This window comes from Oncorhynchus tshawytscha, linkage group LG04 (genome assembly GCF_018296145.1).
Source record: "Oncorhynchus tshawytscha isolate Ot180627B linkage group LG04, Otsh_v2.0, whole genome shotgun sequence".
In the NCBI taxonomy this organism is placed as follows: Eukaryota; Metazoa; Chordata; class Actinopteri; order Salmoniformes; family Salmonidae; genus Oncorhynchus; species Oncorhynchus tshawytscha.
This window is the reverse complement of record NC_056432.1, coordinates 47,675,474-47,691,710: the sequence shown is the minus strand read 5'-3', so window position 1 is coordinate 47,691,710 and position 16,237 is coordinate 47,675,474. Positions and strand designations below refer to the sequence as shown.

The following is a 16,237-nucleotide window of genomic DNA, read 5'->3' as shown; positions in this document are numbered from 1 at the left end:
CAGAGGACGATCTTCAAAGGTAAGTGATTTATTTTATCGCTATTTGGGATTTTGTGCCGCCTGTGCTGGTTTGAAAAAGTATTTTGATGTGGGGCGCTGTCCTCAGATAATCGCATGGTATGCTTTCGCCGTAAAGCCTTTTAAAAATCTGATAACGCGGTTGGATTAACAAGAAGTTAAGCTTTTAAACAATGTAAGACACTTGTATTTTCATGAATGTTTAATAGTATTTTGAATTTCGCGCTCTGCAATTTCACTGGATCTCTGCAATGGATGTTGTCGTAGTGGAAAGCTAGCGGGACACCGATCCCAAAGAGGTTCTGACTTGCCTAGTTTAATAAAAGGTTACATAAGAGCATAACATTTCTACACCCTAATTGTAGTCGAACCAATACCCAAACTGAAATTCAGTGAAAATGAAAATCTCATTGACTTATCAAGACCAGTCCCCCTGCTTCTCAGAGCAGCACAAAACGGTTCTCAAAGTCGTAGGCTATTGCTTCAAATCCTATTGCTTCTAACTTCAATATGCTCTTTAAAACAGTATAAGATACATGTTTGAGGAATTTTAATTATGAGAATTCTGTTGTTTTGAATTTGGCGCCCTGCACTTTCACTGGCTGTTGTCATATCGATCCCTTTAACGGGATTTCAGCCCTAAGAAGTTAAATAAATAAAAACCTACACCACTTAACAGCACACTCAACACTAGTGAGACTCATGTTGCCTACGGTTGGCCTACAGTATATCGAAAAATATGATGGGACTCTCCGCCAATAATTATATACAGTGCCTTGCGAAAGTATTCGGCCCCCTTGAACTTTGCGACCTTTTGCCACATTTCAGGCTTCAAACATAAAGATATAAAACTGTATTTTTTTTGTGAAGAATCAACAACAAGTGGGACACAATCATGAAGTGGAACGACATTTATTGGATATTTCAAAAAATTTTAACAAATCAAAAACTGAAAAATTGGGCGTGCAAAATTATTCAGCCTTACTTTCAGTGCAGCAAACTCTCTCCAGAAGTTCAGTGAGGATCTCTGAATGATCCAATGTTGACCTAAATGACGAATGATGATAAATACAATCCACCTGTGTGTAATCAAGTCTCCGTATAAATGCACCTGCACTGTGATAGTCTCAGAGGTCCGTTAAAAGCGCAGAGAGCATCATGAAGAACAAGGAACACACCAGGCAGGTCCGAGATACTGTTGTGAAGAAGTTTAAAGCCGGATTTGGATACAAAAAGATTTCCCAAGCTTTAAACATCCCAAGGAGCACTGTGCAAGCGATAATATTGAAATGGAAGGAGTATCAGACCACTGCAAATCTACCAAGACCTGGCCGTCCCTCTAAACTTTCAGCTCATACAAGGAGAAGACTGATCAGAGATGCAGCCAAGAGGCCCATGATCACTCTGGATGAACTGCAGAGATCTACAGCTGAGGTGGGAGACTCTGTCCATAGGACAACAATCAGTCGTATATTGCACAAATCTGGCCTTTATGGAAGAGTGGCAAGAAGAAAGCCATTTCTTAAAGATATCCATAAAAAGTGTTGTTTAAAGTTTGCCACAAGCCACCTGGGAGACACACCAAACATGTGGAAGAAGGTGCTCTGGTCAGATGAAACCAAAATGGAACTTTTTGGCAACAATGCAAAACGTTATGTTTGGCGTAAAAACAACACAGCTCATCACCCTGACCACACCATCCCCACTGTCAAACATGGTGGTGGCAGCATCATGGTTTGGGCCTGCTTTTCTTCAGCAGGGACAGGGAAGATGGTTAAAATTGATGGGAAGATGGATGGAGCCAAATACAGGACCATTCTGGAAGAAAACCTGATGGCTGAGACGGAGATTTGTCTTCCAACAAGACAATGATCCAAAACATAAAGCAAAATCTACAATGGAATGGTTCAAAAATAAACATATCCAGGTGTTAGAATGGCCAAGTCAAAGTCCAGACCTGAATCCAATCGAGAATCTGTGGAAAGAACTGAAAACTGCTGTTCACAAATGCTCTCCATCCAACCTCACTGAGCTCGAGCTGTTTTGCAAGGAGAAATGGGAAAAAATGTCAGTCTCTCGATGTGCAAAACTGATAGAGACATACCCCAAGCGACTTACAGCTGTAATCGCAGCAAAAGGTGGCGCTACAAAGTATTAACTTAAGGGGGCAGAATAATTTTGCACGCCCAATTTTTCAGTTTTTGATTAGTTAAAAAAGTTTGAAATATCCAATAAATGTTGTTCCACTTCATGATTGTGTCCCACTTGTTGTTGATTCTTCACAAAAAATACAGTTTTATATCTTTATGTTTGAAGCCTGAAATGTGGCAAAAGGTCGCAAGGTTCAAGGGGGCCGAATACTTTCGCAAGGCACTGTATATAGAGGATTGGAGGATTCTAAATTAAAACCAAAAGCCGCCTCATGGGTCTCACGGTGGCAGGCGGTACGTGTATAGAACCTGCAACTGTTTGCACTATGGAAGGCCCCATTCACAAAGATTCAAAATACAGAGAGGTGATGGTAAAGGTATATTGTCCTGCTAATATCCCATAATGGGCTATTATAATACTGTACATGATGTCCAGGTGAGGATAACCAAAACATTTCTTTATAAAAGACTATCAAAAATAACCTTATTTAATTTCATCCAAAGCCATGAATGAGTGAGTCACTCAGCTTTATGTAGGTGCCGGCTATATGACTGTGCCATCAACTTGACAATACATAACGATATTTGAGGTTATTTAGTTTAAAAAAAAAAAAAAAAGTTGAACGATTGTAATCTGAATAAAGGCCAAAATAATATTTGTAAAGGCCAAAACATTTATTTCTGTTTTTAGAGGGAGAGAAACGCTGGGCCAATTGTGTGATGCCCTATGGGACTCCCAATTCACAGTCAGATGTGATACATAATAATACTTTTTGTGGTATTATTTGTTTTGTCTTTTCTGGTGGATTAAACTGAAATTGCAACCAATCACGGCCGGTTGAGATACAGCCAACCTGAAATACATTTAACGATAGAATTCTCCCCTTACCCTCCTAGGCAAGTCTATTGTCCAGCTACCTGCTAATAGCCATAATGGCATTGTACAACGTGACCGTGTGTGTTCGAAATAGTATTTTCCAGTAAGCAACAATTTGTTAACCTTCAGTAGACAACTTTGTTCCAATATTTCTGTAATTCAGTGATATTTATTCCAAATGTAATTCATTATGGATCCATAGCCAAATAAACATCTGTATTTTTATCATTAATTTTATTAACGAAAGCAAAGATTCCATTATTAGTTACATTGTTTTAGTTTGAACGTGCAGACTGGCACTAAGAACAGCGGGAATGTTTCCCTAATCAGCGCCATTATTAGTGCAATGCGCTTAAAGTGTTACTCTGTGCTACCCAGTGTGGTGGGGATCCACCTCCCTCCCCCACGCTTTCAATGATTTTACGGAGTGATTTGTTATTCGTCCTTATCTCTGGGACACTAAAAGCCATCCAGGCTGCTCATGTCTGTTGAGGCTCTAAAGATCTTATCACTCTCCTATCTTAGACACATAGGCTTTGAGAACTGGTTAGAACCTGCTTTTGTTTGTTTTAACGCTTTATGAAAGCCAAGTACCCCTTATCTCTCATGTAAGATTGCCTCCCCCTAGCATGGTTAAGCAGCTTTTTGTGTAGATTAAGTATTTAAAGACTGTAATTGTAAAATCTTTGAGATCCTTTCCGGTATATCCTGAGAATTCCTTTCCGGTATATCCTAGAGGTTACTTTCTGGGTTCATCCTGAGAGTGATCTTCCTTCCAATTGCTTGAATAAACTTCTTATTGCTGATAAATGAGTTCTGCCTGATACCTCTGAGTTTTCCTCAACAACATAATACAATATAATGTGTATTACACATTACGCAGAGCAAAAGTATTATGAATAGTGCAAAACTTAACATTTTACGAAATTGTTGCCCTATTTATGAACAAGTTGATGAATGAGGGCCATTGTGTAGCAGCTTTGCATAAGTTGGAACCAAGACTGTTCTCAGGGCAGGACTAGTTGATATGTTCGAGTCGCCTCCCGAGTGGCGCAGCAGTCTAAAACAATGCATCGTAGTGCTAGAGGTGTCACTACAAACTTGGGTTCGATCCCAGGCTGTATCACAAATCGTCTGTGATCGGGAGTCCCATAGGGCGGCACACAATTTGTCCAGCATCGTCCGGGTTAGGTCAGGGGGGGCTTTACTTGGCTTATCACTCTCTAGCAACGCCTTGTGGTAGGCCGGGCGCCTGCAGGCTGACCTCGGTCGTCAGTTGAACTGATTTTCCTCCGACACATTGCTACGGTTAGCTTTCGGGTTAAGCGGGTGGGTGTTGAGAAGAGCGGTTTGGTGGGTCATGTTTTGGAGGACGCATGACTCCAACTTCGCCTCCCCAACCCGTTGGAGAGTTGCAGCGATCAGACAAGATGGAAATTGGGGAGAAAGGGGGTAAAATACCCCCTTTTCTTTTCTCCCCAATTTCGTGACATTTAATTGGTAGTTACAGTCTTGATCCATCGCTGCAACTCCCTTACGGACTCAGGAGAGGCAAAGGTCAAGAGCCATGCATCCTGCCAAGACACACAGTTTCTTGACACACTGCTCGCTTAACCCGGAGGTCAGCCACCAATGTGTCAGAGGAAACAATGTACAACTGGCGACCGCGTCAGCATGCATGCGCCTGGCCTGCCATAGGAGTCGCTAGAGCGCATTGGGACAAGGACATCCTGGCCGGCCAAACCCTCCCCTAATCCAGATGACGCTGGGCCAATTGTGCGTCGCCTTATGGGTCTCCTGGTCTCGGCCAGCTGAGACACAGCCTGGCATCAAACCCGGATCTGTAGTGATGACTCAAGCACTGCAGTGCCTTAGACTGCTGCGCCACTCGGAAGGCTCCACGTCTAGAACAATATTTACATTTTACCTAGCCTGTTTCCTAACATTAACCTAATACCGAAAAATCACTTCTGCTAGTCCAAACCGGCAGACCTGCCCTGAAAACAGTCTTGGTTTCCACTGATGCGATACACAAATTGTGTACAGTGTGAATGTAAATGGAGTGTAGCAATGCACTGCGTAGCTAGGTCATGAAGTCAGTGAATTAAAATGTTGCTACGCACATCCAAGGAAGGCTCTGGCACCTCTGAGCAAGCGGGGCCCCCTAACCCAAAGGAGCTTTCTGTGTGTAGTCTGGTGTTTTGGGAAGGATTGCGAGGCTGCATCATGGGTGCCCCTGGTCCCCCGAGGTGTGAGATGCTATGGAGGCCTTGATGCTGCTGATGCTGGAGAGAACTGTGGGAGGAGTCCATGCGGCCAGAATGGGGAATCTGAGGTGAAAAGAATTATAAGTATTATAAGCTCCTGCATAACACGTCTGTGCCACATCAACGTATAATATGCTTTGGTGTGTTAGAAGTAAAATAAAGTTTTATAACAAGCCAATTCAACTCAAATCCAACTACCCTTCCAAAGTGTCATGCTCCTTTCAATTAGAACTCATCATCAATTCTTTACGACTTTGATGGCACCTTTGATTTGTAGAGGGGCCAAGACAACAAAGCAATATATGAAACCATCTTAACACACACTTAACCTATTCTTTATAGTTGAACTTAATCAATTTATTATATGGTTCATTCTTTCAGATTAGAGGTCGACCGATTACGATTTCTCAACGCCGATACCGATTATTGGAGGATACCGATTAAATCTGCCAATTTATATATAAATAAAAATTGGCAGATTTCATTTAATTGTTGTAATTGTCATTAATATATATATATATATATATATATATATATATATATATATATATATATATATATAATGACAATTACAACAATACTGAATGAACACTTATTTTAACTTAATATAATACAGAAATAAAATCAATTTAGTCTCAAATAAATAATGAAACATGTTAAATTTGGTTTTAATAATGCAAAAACAGTGTTGGAGAAGTAAAATTGCAATATGTGCCATGTAAAAAAAGCTAACGTTTAAGTTCCTTGCTCAGAACATGAGAACATATGAAAGCTGGTGGTTCCTTTTAACACGAGCCTTGAATATTCCCAGTTAAGAAGTTTTAGGTTGTAGTTATTATAGGACTATTTCTCTCTATACCATTTCTATTTCACATACCTTTGACTATTGGATGTTCTTATAGGCACTATAGTATTGCCAGCCTAATCTTGCAAGTTGATAGGCTTGAAGTCATAAACAGCGCTGCGCTTCAAGCATTGCGAAGAGCTGCTGGCAAATGCAGGAAAGTGCTATTTGAATGAATACTTACGAGCCTGCTGCTGTCTACCATCGCTCTATCAAATCATAGACTTAATTATAATATAATAACACAGAAATACGCGGCTTCGGTCATAAAGATGGTCAAATCCGGAAACTATAATTTCGAAAAGAAAACGTCTATTCTTTCAGTGAAATATGGAACCGTTCCATATTTTATTGAATGGGTGGCAACCCTAAGTCTAAATATTGCTGTTACATTGCACAACCTTCAATGTTACGTCATAATTATGTAAAATTCTGGCTAATTAATTACGGTCTTTGTTAGGAAGAAATGGTCAATACACAGTTCGCAACGAGCCAGGCGGCCCAAACTGCTGCACATACCCTGACTCTGCTTGCACTGAACGCAAGACAAGTCACACAATTTCCCTAGTTAAAATTGCCTGCTAAGATGAAATTATTTTAATTAAATATGCAGGTTTAAAAAAAGATACTCGTGTATTGATTTTAAGAAAGGCATTGATGTTTATGGTTAGGTACATTGGTGCAACAATGGTGCTTTTTTCGCGAATGCGCTTTTGTTAAATCATCCCCCGTTTGGCGAAGTAGGCTGTGATTCGATGATAAATTAACAGGCACCGCATTGATTATATGCAATACAGGACAAGCTAGTTAAACTAGTAATATCATGAACCATGTGTAGTTAACTAGTGATTATGTTAAGATGTATTGTTCTTTATAAAGATAAGTTTAATGCTAGCTAGCAACTTACCATGGCTCCTTGCTGCACTCGCGTAACCGGTGGTCAAGCCTGCCACGCAGTCTCCTCATGGATTGCAATGTAATCGGCCATAATCGGCGTCCAAAAATGCTGATTATCGACTGTTATGAAAACTTGAAATCGGCCCTGCCGATTAATCGGTCGACCTCTAATTCAGATTATATTATGAATTTTATGGATAACTTATCATAATGACATGCACCATCAACACTGATTAGTAAACCAGGACCCACATACAAAAGAAAGACCAGGTCTACAACACTACCCCACAGTTTAGACTCTAAACGAACAAGGGAACTTCACCTTTGTCACCTAGCTGGTTGGATGAAAAGTGAATGATAATACGTAAAAGCACAAACATGATTATTTTGGGGGTGGGGTGGATTTGTTTGTCAAGACTCCAGACCTTTGAGAACAGGAAGAACAAAGCACTCAGCAGGGTTGAGGTTAGTACCTGGGATGACATGGGATGTCCCATGGGTTTGTCTGAAGTGAGGAGTCCACTTGGCAGGTCAGCCTGGTAGGAGAGGGGGGGTGGTCCCGAGGAGAACTCACCAACATTAGGGGTGCCAGGGGCATTTGGGAAGTCTGAGAACCCAGGCTGGTTAGGGTATCCCAATCCTGGGCAGAAACACACATACACTCGTTACTTAGACATTCTCCACCCTTTTAACCATACATTTACATGAGAAGAACGTTTATTTGTTATTTTTTTCACAGAGAACATTTGCTAATTAATCAATTTCAAAATGTATTTCGGCAAATACTTAAAAAAAAATAAGAGTAATGTTTTAGCAGGGAATGGCTATGAGAGGTGATTTTGAAAACTTGGCTAAAACAGTCCAAATACCTTTGTATTTGTACACTAAAGGAAAAACGTCAGAACCATTCTTTACTGAATGAACTATTGGTTGTGTTCATTGGGGTACTCCATAGGAAACTGTGCAAATATTTTGACACAGAAAAGAAAACAATAATAAGTACAGACAATATCCTATCGTATCTCAGTCCCTCCGGGATTTTCAGTTTTTTTTTGATGGTGATAGATTCAGAGGGGTTGGATTAAATGCGGAAGACACATTTTGGTTGAATGCATTCAGTTGTGCAACTGACTAGGTATCCCCTTTCCCTACCCAATTTGCAATGATTCTGTACACTTTGTCACGAAAATGCACTAACGGGGAAAAGTTTGTTGACGTGTGGCTTGATTGAATGATTTTATGCTTTAAAAAAGTGCTGCAATTGGTTAAAATTGCTAGCACTCGTTTTGTATTGCGGTAATATTGCAGTGATTTGACTGTTTTATGAGGTAATAGTGCGGAGATGGGTAAAATTTGAAACCATAATAACCGCAGAATCACAAAGGGACTGGTATATGTATTAGTGTTTTCTTTTCTTCCATTACATGCCACCTGGACACGACCGTAGTTTGTTATCCACTGGGAAAGTCATGTCTACTTCCAGCTCCACTTCCGTATAAAGTCCCATACTGTTTTTGACTGTACTTCAAGAATACATAATGGAATTCATGAAAATGCAGTCATTTAAGATACAGTGCATTCGTAAAGTATTCAGACCCCTTGACTTTTTCCACATTTTGTTACATTACAGCCTTTTTCTAAAATGGATTAAATAGTTTTTCCCCTTTATCAATCTACACACATTACCCCATAATGACAAAGTAAAAACTAGTTTGATATTTTTGCAAATGTACTAAAAGTAAACTGAAACATCATATTTACATTAGTATTCAGGCCCTTTACTAAGTACTTTATTGAAGCACCTTTGGCAGCGAATACAGCCGAGTCTTCTGTAAGCAGGTTATCATCAAGGATCTCTGTACTTTGCTCCGTTCACGTTTGCCTTGATCCTCACTAGTCTCCCAGTCCCTGCCACTGAAAAACATCCCCACAGCATGATGCTGCCACCTCCATGCTTCTGTAGTGATGATACCAGGGGGCCTCGCGAGTGGAGCAGTGGTCTAAGGTACTGCATCGCTCTGTCGCAGCCGGCTGTGACCGGGAGCCCCATGTGGTGGCGAACAATTGGACCAGCGTTGTCCGGTTTATGGGAGGGTTTGGCCGACAGTTATGTCCTTGTCCCATCGCACACTAGCGACTCCCATGGCGGGTCGAGTGCAGTGCACGCTAACACGGTCGCCAGGTGCTTCCTCCGACACATTGGTGCGGCTGGCAGCCGGGTTAAGTGGGCATTGTGTCAAGAAGCAGTGCGGCTTGGTTGGGTGTCGGAAGATGCGAGGCTCTCCACTTTCTCCTCTCCCGAGTCCGTACGGGAGTTGCAGAGGTGAGACAACATTAACTCCAATTAGATAACATGAAATTGGGGAGAAAAAGTGGTAAACTGTTTTTTTTTTTTAAGGGATAATGCCAGGTTTCCTCGCTTGGCATTCGGGCCAAAGAGTTCAATCTTGGTTTCATCAGATCAGAGAATCTTGTTTCTCATTGTCTGGGAGTCTTTAGGTGCCTTTTGGCAAACTCCTAGTGGGCTGCCATGTGCATTTTTACTGAGGAGTGGCTTCTGACTGGCCACTCTACCATAAAGGCCTGATTGGTGCTGCAGAGATGATTGTCAATTTCTCACCTTCATTTCTCAGAACAAGAATAGACTAATGAGTTTCATAAGAACGTTCTTTGTTTCTAGCCTGTAATCGAACCCACAAATGCTGATGCTCCAGATTCTCAACTAGTCTAAAGAAGGACAGTTTTATTGCTTCTTTAAAATCAGCACAACAGTTTTCAGCTGTGCTAACATAAATTGCAAAAGGTTTTTCTAATGATCAATTATCCTTTTAAAATGATAAAACATGGATTAGCTAACATCGTGCCATTGGAACACAGGAGTGAAGGTTTGATGATGATGGGCCTCTGTACGCCTAGGTAGATATTCCATTAAAAAAAAAAAAAATTAATCAGCCACTCCCAGCTACAATAGTCATTTACAACGTCTACACTGTATTTCTGATCAGTTTGATGTTATTTTAAAAATGGACAAAAAATTGCTTTACTTTCAAAAACAATTACATTTCTAACTGCCCCCAAACTTTTGAACGGTAGTGAATATGTAATTTTTGCCTGTTTTGCTTGTTATTTTGGCATTAATACATGTCACATATCATTTAAAAAAAAAATGTATTGAGTTAACAAAGCAGCAGACAAACATAGTCTCTTTCTTGCTTTCTTGAGAAAGGCAGCTCTAAAATGCAGGTGTTTCAGCCAAGCTCAGTGCTTTCTGTGGTGGTGGGGCTAGCCAGCAGAAAATACAGAGCGTCATCCCTGATTGGCTCAGTTTTATATCACTCATGGACAGTAAGTCATCCCCAATTCTAACCTTAGAGCTCAAAAATGTTTGCCCATTGGGTTCTGCCATAGAGTTATATTAAAAGTGCCCATCCATGAAGGCTCAAGGTAATTGGCCTCAGATATGTGATTTGATGTCATTCTATCTACAGTAGCTTTACTTTCAAAGTCTTAGCTAGCAGTCATCGTCAAGTCGACAATCTACTGGCAAATCCTTTTTAATCCTTGTCATATTTAGATAAATAATGGAGAAATTATGGATAGAACGTATCGGCTTTGCTGGCATGCATCCCACTTGGTTTTTTTCCCCCACCAAGATTTACATGCTAAAATCACCAATGCTACCACTACAACTCGGGAAAGCATACAGTTTTTATAAGGCAACAGATAAAATAATTGATGATTAACTTAGGTCTTATTTTGGTGACATGATGACCGATGCTTGGCTACCATTTGACAAATAAAAAGAAACTTGCTCTTTTGTCCATAATAACCTCATTATGTAGGTACATCTGCAAGATGTTGGCTAGAGTGCAACGTTCCACAACCAGAGGGGTACATTCGCTATATAAAGCAACGATTTGTGACAAAACCATCAGTAGAGTTGAAAATGCTATGGAAACCCATTTAACCTGTATTATATATTCAGTACATGGTAATTTAACCGCAAAAGTTATTTCTATGTGCAGTATGTAATCACGCACAGCATTTTATCCGCACCAAGTCAAACATCTTTGGAGGGAAAATGCACATGTTTTTATGCGGATTTTTGATTATTCGGATTTAAATCTGTCACCAATTGGATGGAAACCTAGAAAATGTCCATATTTCCCCCCAAACAATCCCTTTTATTTTAATACAGGTTTAACTCCTAACAAACACTAACTTTTTATTTTTTCAATTTTAACACAGGCCAGGCCCTTGTGTTACTGCATATCCCAGCAATAATGCCTTGCCTTACGCCTGAGAAGAAAACATTTTGCAACAATTTGCTCAACTACCACCTGGCCAAACGGCTCAATTTACCCCACAGCAACCATTTGACTGTATTAGCCTACACACAGCTACAGTGGTTCCTTTAAAAAATGCAAGCTTACACTGCGGTACTTAAAAGGTAATTTGTGGTTAAGTACAGTACCCTGTGTCACCACTTCATTGCGCCAGGACAGCACAAGGGGGTGTTAGAGCACGGATTATGCTTTTGGGTTCTACTGTGTCTCTAACTGACAAAGCATGGGCGACATAAACCTAAATAGAAACTGATAATTGTGCACGACTTCAGCATTACTTACTAAAACTGTTGTTACAGTAAGGTTTTTATTATTTATTTTGTTAGGATTATTTTTGCTCTTACTGTAGAAGTCTAGCCAACTCCCGACCGGTCATGTTGTACAGCGCCTGAGTAGCGCAATGGTCTAAGACACTGCATAGCAATGCAAGCTGTGTTGCTACAGATAACGGTTCAATACCTGTGCCGGCCTCAACTGGAAGACCCATGAGATTATTGTAGGATTTAGGTTTCTCTCCCTCTATAAACAGAAATGATTCATTCTAAATAACAAACTGGTCTTATTTACAAAGTCTCACCCAATGTTCAAGAATTGCCTTTTTCCTCGCTCATTTACGTTACTTGAAAATCTCCAAAATATTGTTATTTTTTAAACTAAGGTAATAATAATAATAAATTATTATTATAGAATTATATAAAAGCCCATTGTATATTCTGACAGATATATTATTAACCCTGTTATTATTCGGAAGTTTACATACACTTAGGTTGGAGTCATTAAAACTCATTTTTCAACCACTCCACAAGATTCTTGTTAACAAACTATGATTTTGGCAAGTCGGTTAGGACATCTACTTTGTGCATGATACAGGTCATTTTTCCAACAGTTGTTTACAGACAGATTATTTCACTTATAATTCACTGTACATACACTAAGTTGACTGTGCATTTAAACAAATTTTTCTGGAAAATTCCAGAAAATTATGTCATGGCTTTAGAAGCTTCTCATAGGTTAATTGACATCATTTGGAGGTGTACCTGTGGATGTATTTTTAAGGCCTACCTTCAAAACTCAGTGCATCTTTGCATGACATCATGGGAAAAAAATCAAAAAAATCAGCCGAGACCTCAGAAAAAAACATTGTAGACCTCCACAAGTCTGGTTCATCCTTGGGAGCAATTTCCAAACGCCTGAAGGTACCACGTTCATCTGTACAAACAATAGTACGCAAGTATACACACACACCATAGGACCACGCAGCAGTCATACCGCTCAGGAAGGAGACGCGTTCTGTCCCCTAGAGATGAACGTACTTTGGTGCGAAAAGTGCAAATCAATCCCAGAACAGCAGCAAAGGACCTTGTGAAGATGCTGGAGGAAACCGGTACAAAAGTATCTATATCCACAGTAAAACCAGTCCTATAATCGACATAACCTGAAAGGCCGCTCAGCAAGGATGAAGCCACTGCTCCAAAATCGCCATAAATTAAGCCATGAAACAAAAATGAAACAAAAATAGAACTGTGTGGCCATAATGACCATCGTTATGTTTGGGGGAAAAGGGGGATGCTTGCAAGCCGAAGAACACCATCCCAACCGTGAAGCATGGGGGCGGCAGCATCATGTTGTGGGGGTGCTTTGCTGCAGGAGTGACTGGTGCACTTCACAAAATAGATGGCATCATGAGAAAGGAAAATTATGTGGATATATTGAAGCAACATCTCAAGACATCAGTCAGGCTTGGTTGCAAATGGGTCTTCCAAATGGACAATGACCCCAAGCTTCCAAAGTTGTGGCAAAATGGCTTAAGGACAACAAAGTCAAGGTATTGGAGTGGCCATCACAAAGCCCTGACCTCAATCCCATAGAACATTTGTGGGCAGAACTGAAACAGCATGTGCGAGCAAGGAGGCCTACAAACCTGACTCAGTTACACCAGCTCTGTCAGGAGGAATGGGCCAGAATTCACTCAACTTATTGCAGGAAGCTTGTGGAAGGCTACCCAAAATGTTTGACCCAAGTTAAACACTTTAAAAGGCAATGCTACCAAATACTAATTGAGTGTATGTAAACTTCTGACCCACTGGGAATGTGATGAAATAAATAAAAGCTTAAATAAATCATTCTCTCTACTATTATTCTGACATTTCACATTCTTAAAATAAAGTGGTGATATTAACTGTCCTAAAACAGGCAATTTTTACTTTGATTCAATGTCAGGAATTGTGAAAATGGAGTTTAAATCTATTTTGCTACGGTGTAACTTCCGACTTCAACTATATACAGTGCCTTGCGAAAGTATTCGGCCCCCTTGAACTTTGCGACCTTTTGCCACATTTCAGGCTTCAAACATAAAGATATAAAACTGTATTTTTTTGTGAAGAATCAACAACAAGTGGGACACAATCATGAAGTGGAACGACATTTATTGGATATTTCAAACTTTTTTAACAAATCAAAAACTGAAAAATTGGGCGTGCAAAATTATTCAGCCCCCTTAAGTTAATACTTTGTAGCGCCACCTTTTGCTGCGATTACAGCTGTAAGTCGCTTGGGGTATGTCTCTATCAGTTTTGCACATCGAGAGACTGACATTTTTTCCCATTCCTCCTTGCAAAACAGCTCGAGCTCAGTGAGGTTGGATGTAGAGCATTTGTGAACAGCAGTTTTCAGTTCTTTCCACAGATTCTCGATTGGATTCAGGTCTGGACTTTGACTTGGCCATTCTAACACCTGGATATGATTATTTTTGAACCATTCCATTGTAGATTTTGCTTTATGTTTTGGATCATTGTCTTGTTGGAAGACAAATCTCCGTCCCAGTCTCAGGTCTTTTGCAGACTCCATCAGGTTCTTCCAGAATGGTCCTGTATTTGGCTCCATCCATCTTCCCATCAATTTTAACCATCTTCCCTGTCCCTGCTGAAGAAAAGCAGGCCCAAACCATGATGCTGCCACCACCATGTTTGACAGTGGGGATGGGTGTGTTCAGGGTGATGAGCTGTGTTGTTTTTACGCCAAACATAACGTTTTGCATTGTTGCCAAAAAGTTCAATTTTGGTTTCATCTGAACAGAGCATCTTTTTCCACATGTTTGGTGTGTCTCCCAGGTGGCTTGTGGCAAACTTTAAACGACACTTTTTATGGATATCTTTAAGAAATAGCTTTCTTCTTGCCACTCTTCCATAAAGGCCAGATTTGTGCAATATACGACTATGATTGTTGTCCTATGGACAGAGTCTCCCACCTCAGCTGTAGATCTCTGCAGTTCATCCAGAGTGATCATGGGCCTCTTGGCTGCATCTCTGATCAGTCTTCTCCTTGTATGAGCTGAAAGTTTAGCGGGACGGCCAGGTCTTGGTAGATTTGCAGTAGTCTGATATTCCTTCCATTTCAATATTATCGCTTGCACAGTGCTCCTTGGGATGTTTAAAGCTTGGGAAATCTTTTTGTATCCAAATCCAGCTTTAAACTTCTTCACAACAATATCTCGGACCTGCTTGGTGTGTTCCTTGTTCTTCATGATGCTCTCTGCGCTTTTAACGGACCTCTGAGACTATCACAGTGCAGGTGCATTTATACGGAGACTTGATTACACACAGGTGGATTGTATTTATCATCATTAGTCATTTAGGTCAACATTGGATCATTCAGAGATCCTCACTGAACTTCTGGAGAGAGTTTGCTGCACTGAAAGTAAAGGGGCTGAATAATTTTGCACGCCCAATTTTTCAGTTTTTGATTTGTTAAAAAAGTTTGAAATATACAATAAAGTCGTTCCACTTCATGATTGTGTTCCACTTGTTGTTGATTCTTCACAAAAAAATACAGTTTTATATCGTTATGTTTGAAGCCTGAAATGTGGCAAAAGGTCGCAAAGTTCAAGGGGGCCGAATACTTTCGCAAGGCACTGTATATTGGTCATATTGTTCATGGCTCCCGAGTGGCGCACAATGGGATTGTCTTGCAGTTTTCCAGCTGTTTCCACTGAAAGAGCATGAGGTTCAAGACACGAGGGCAGGGGGCACGGGATGGGCCGCGCACAGGAGACCAACCTAGCCCATGTTGGCGGAGAGTCACAGCATATTTTTCAATATACTGTAGGCCTACCATATGTGACATGAGTCTCACTAGTATTGAGTAACGTGCTGTTAAAAGTGGTGTAGGTCTTATTTATTTAAAGAGTGAATTGAAGTTACAAGCAATAGCCTACAACTATTTTAGCACTCTTTGCTCTGGAACAAGCATAGGGACTGGTCTCGATAAATCAATGAGATTTTTTATTTTCACTGAAAATTTGTGTATTGGTTAGACTAGATTTAGAAAAGCAGGGTGTAAAAATTAGGGCGACAGCTGATGCATTGGTCCAGAGCCAGACGCCATTGGCGGAGAGTCAGGGGGGAATGACACGTTGAAGTGGGCGAGGAACGAGATCGAGTCACAATCCATGCCAGGCACACGTGAGCTCTGGAACTCCACCTCCGACAGGCAGAGTCAACAAACCTGGCGGGTTCGTCGGGTCGTCAGTTCCATTCTGGGTCGTCAGTTCCATAACAGAACTTGACCAACTGTTCACCAGCCATAGCAAGGGCCGTCCAGACCATTGTGCTGTTCTGCTATTCCAAGGAAGTGTAACCGAAGAGAGAGATATCACGAGTGGGCACAGAATACCAACTGGGATAGATCCAGAGGCAAATGTGGCTTACCAGTGAACCTCTGTGTTCATCATTAATACTGTGTCTCAGAAGTTTCTGTCCACGACTGATGCAACCAGAAAAGGCATTAAAGACCGAGTTAACGAGTACTTGAGGTAAAAGAAAAGGTCTGGACATGGCCTG

At 40.7% G+C, this 16,237-nt stretch overlaps 1 protein-coding gene across 2 annotated transcripts in view; it reads right to left on the bottom strand.

Annotated features, from left to right (window-relative positions):
* The window catches only part of LOC112248927 (zinc finger MIZ domain-containing protein 2), a 79,671-nt gene that overhangs the window by 2,335 nt on the left and 61,099 nt on the right, over nucleotides 1-16,237 (bottom strand). For both annotated transcript variants that reach the window (XM_024418385.2, XM_024418386.2), the window contains exons 17-18: nucleotides 7,527-7,693; nucleotides 5,169-5,375 (exon numbers count right to left, since the gene is read on the bottom strand). In XM_024418385.2, the coding sequence (XP_024274153.1) occupies nucleotides 5,169-5,375; nucleotides 7,527-7,693 (374 nt within the window). The remainder of the gene's footprint in view (nucleotides 1-5,168; nucleotides 5,376-7,526; nucleotides 7,694-16,237) is intronic.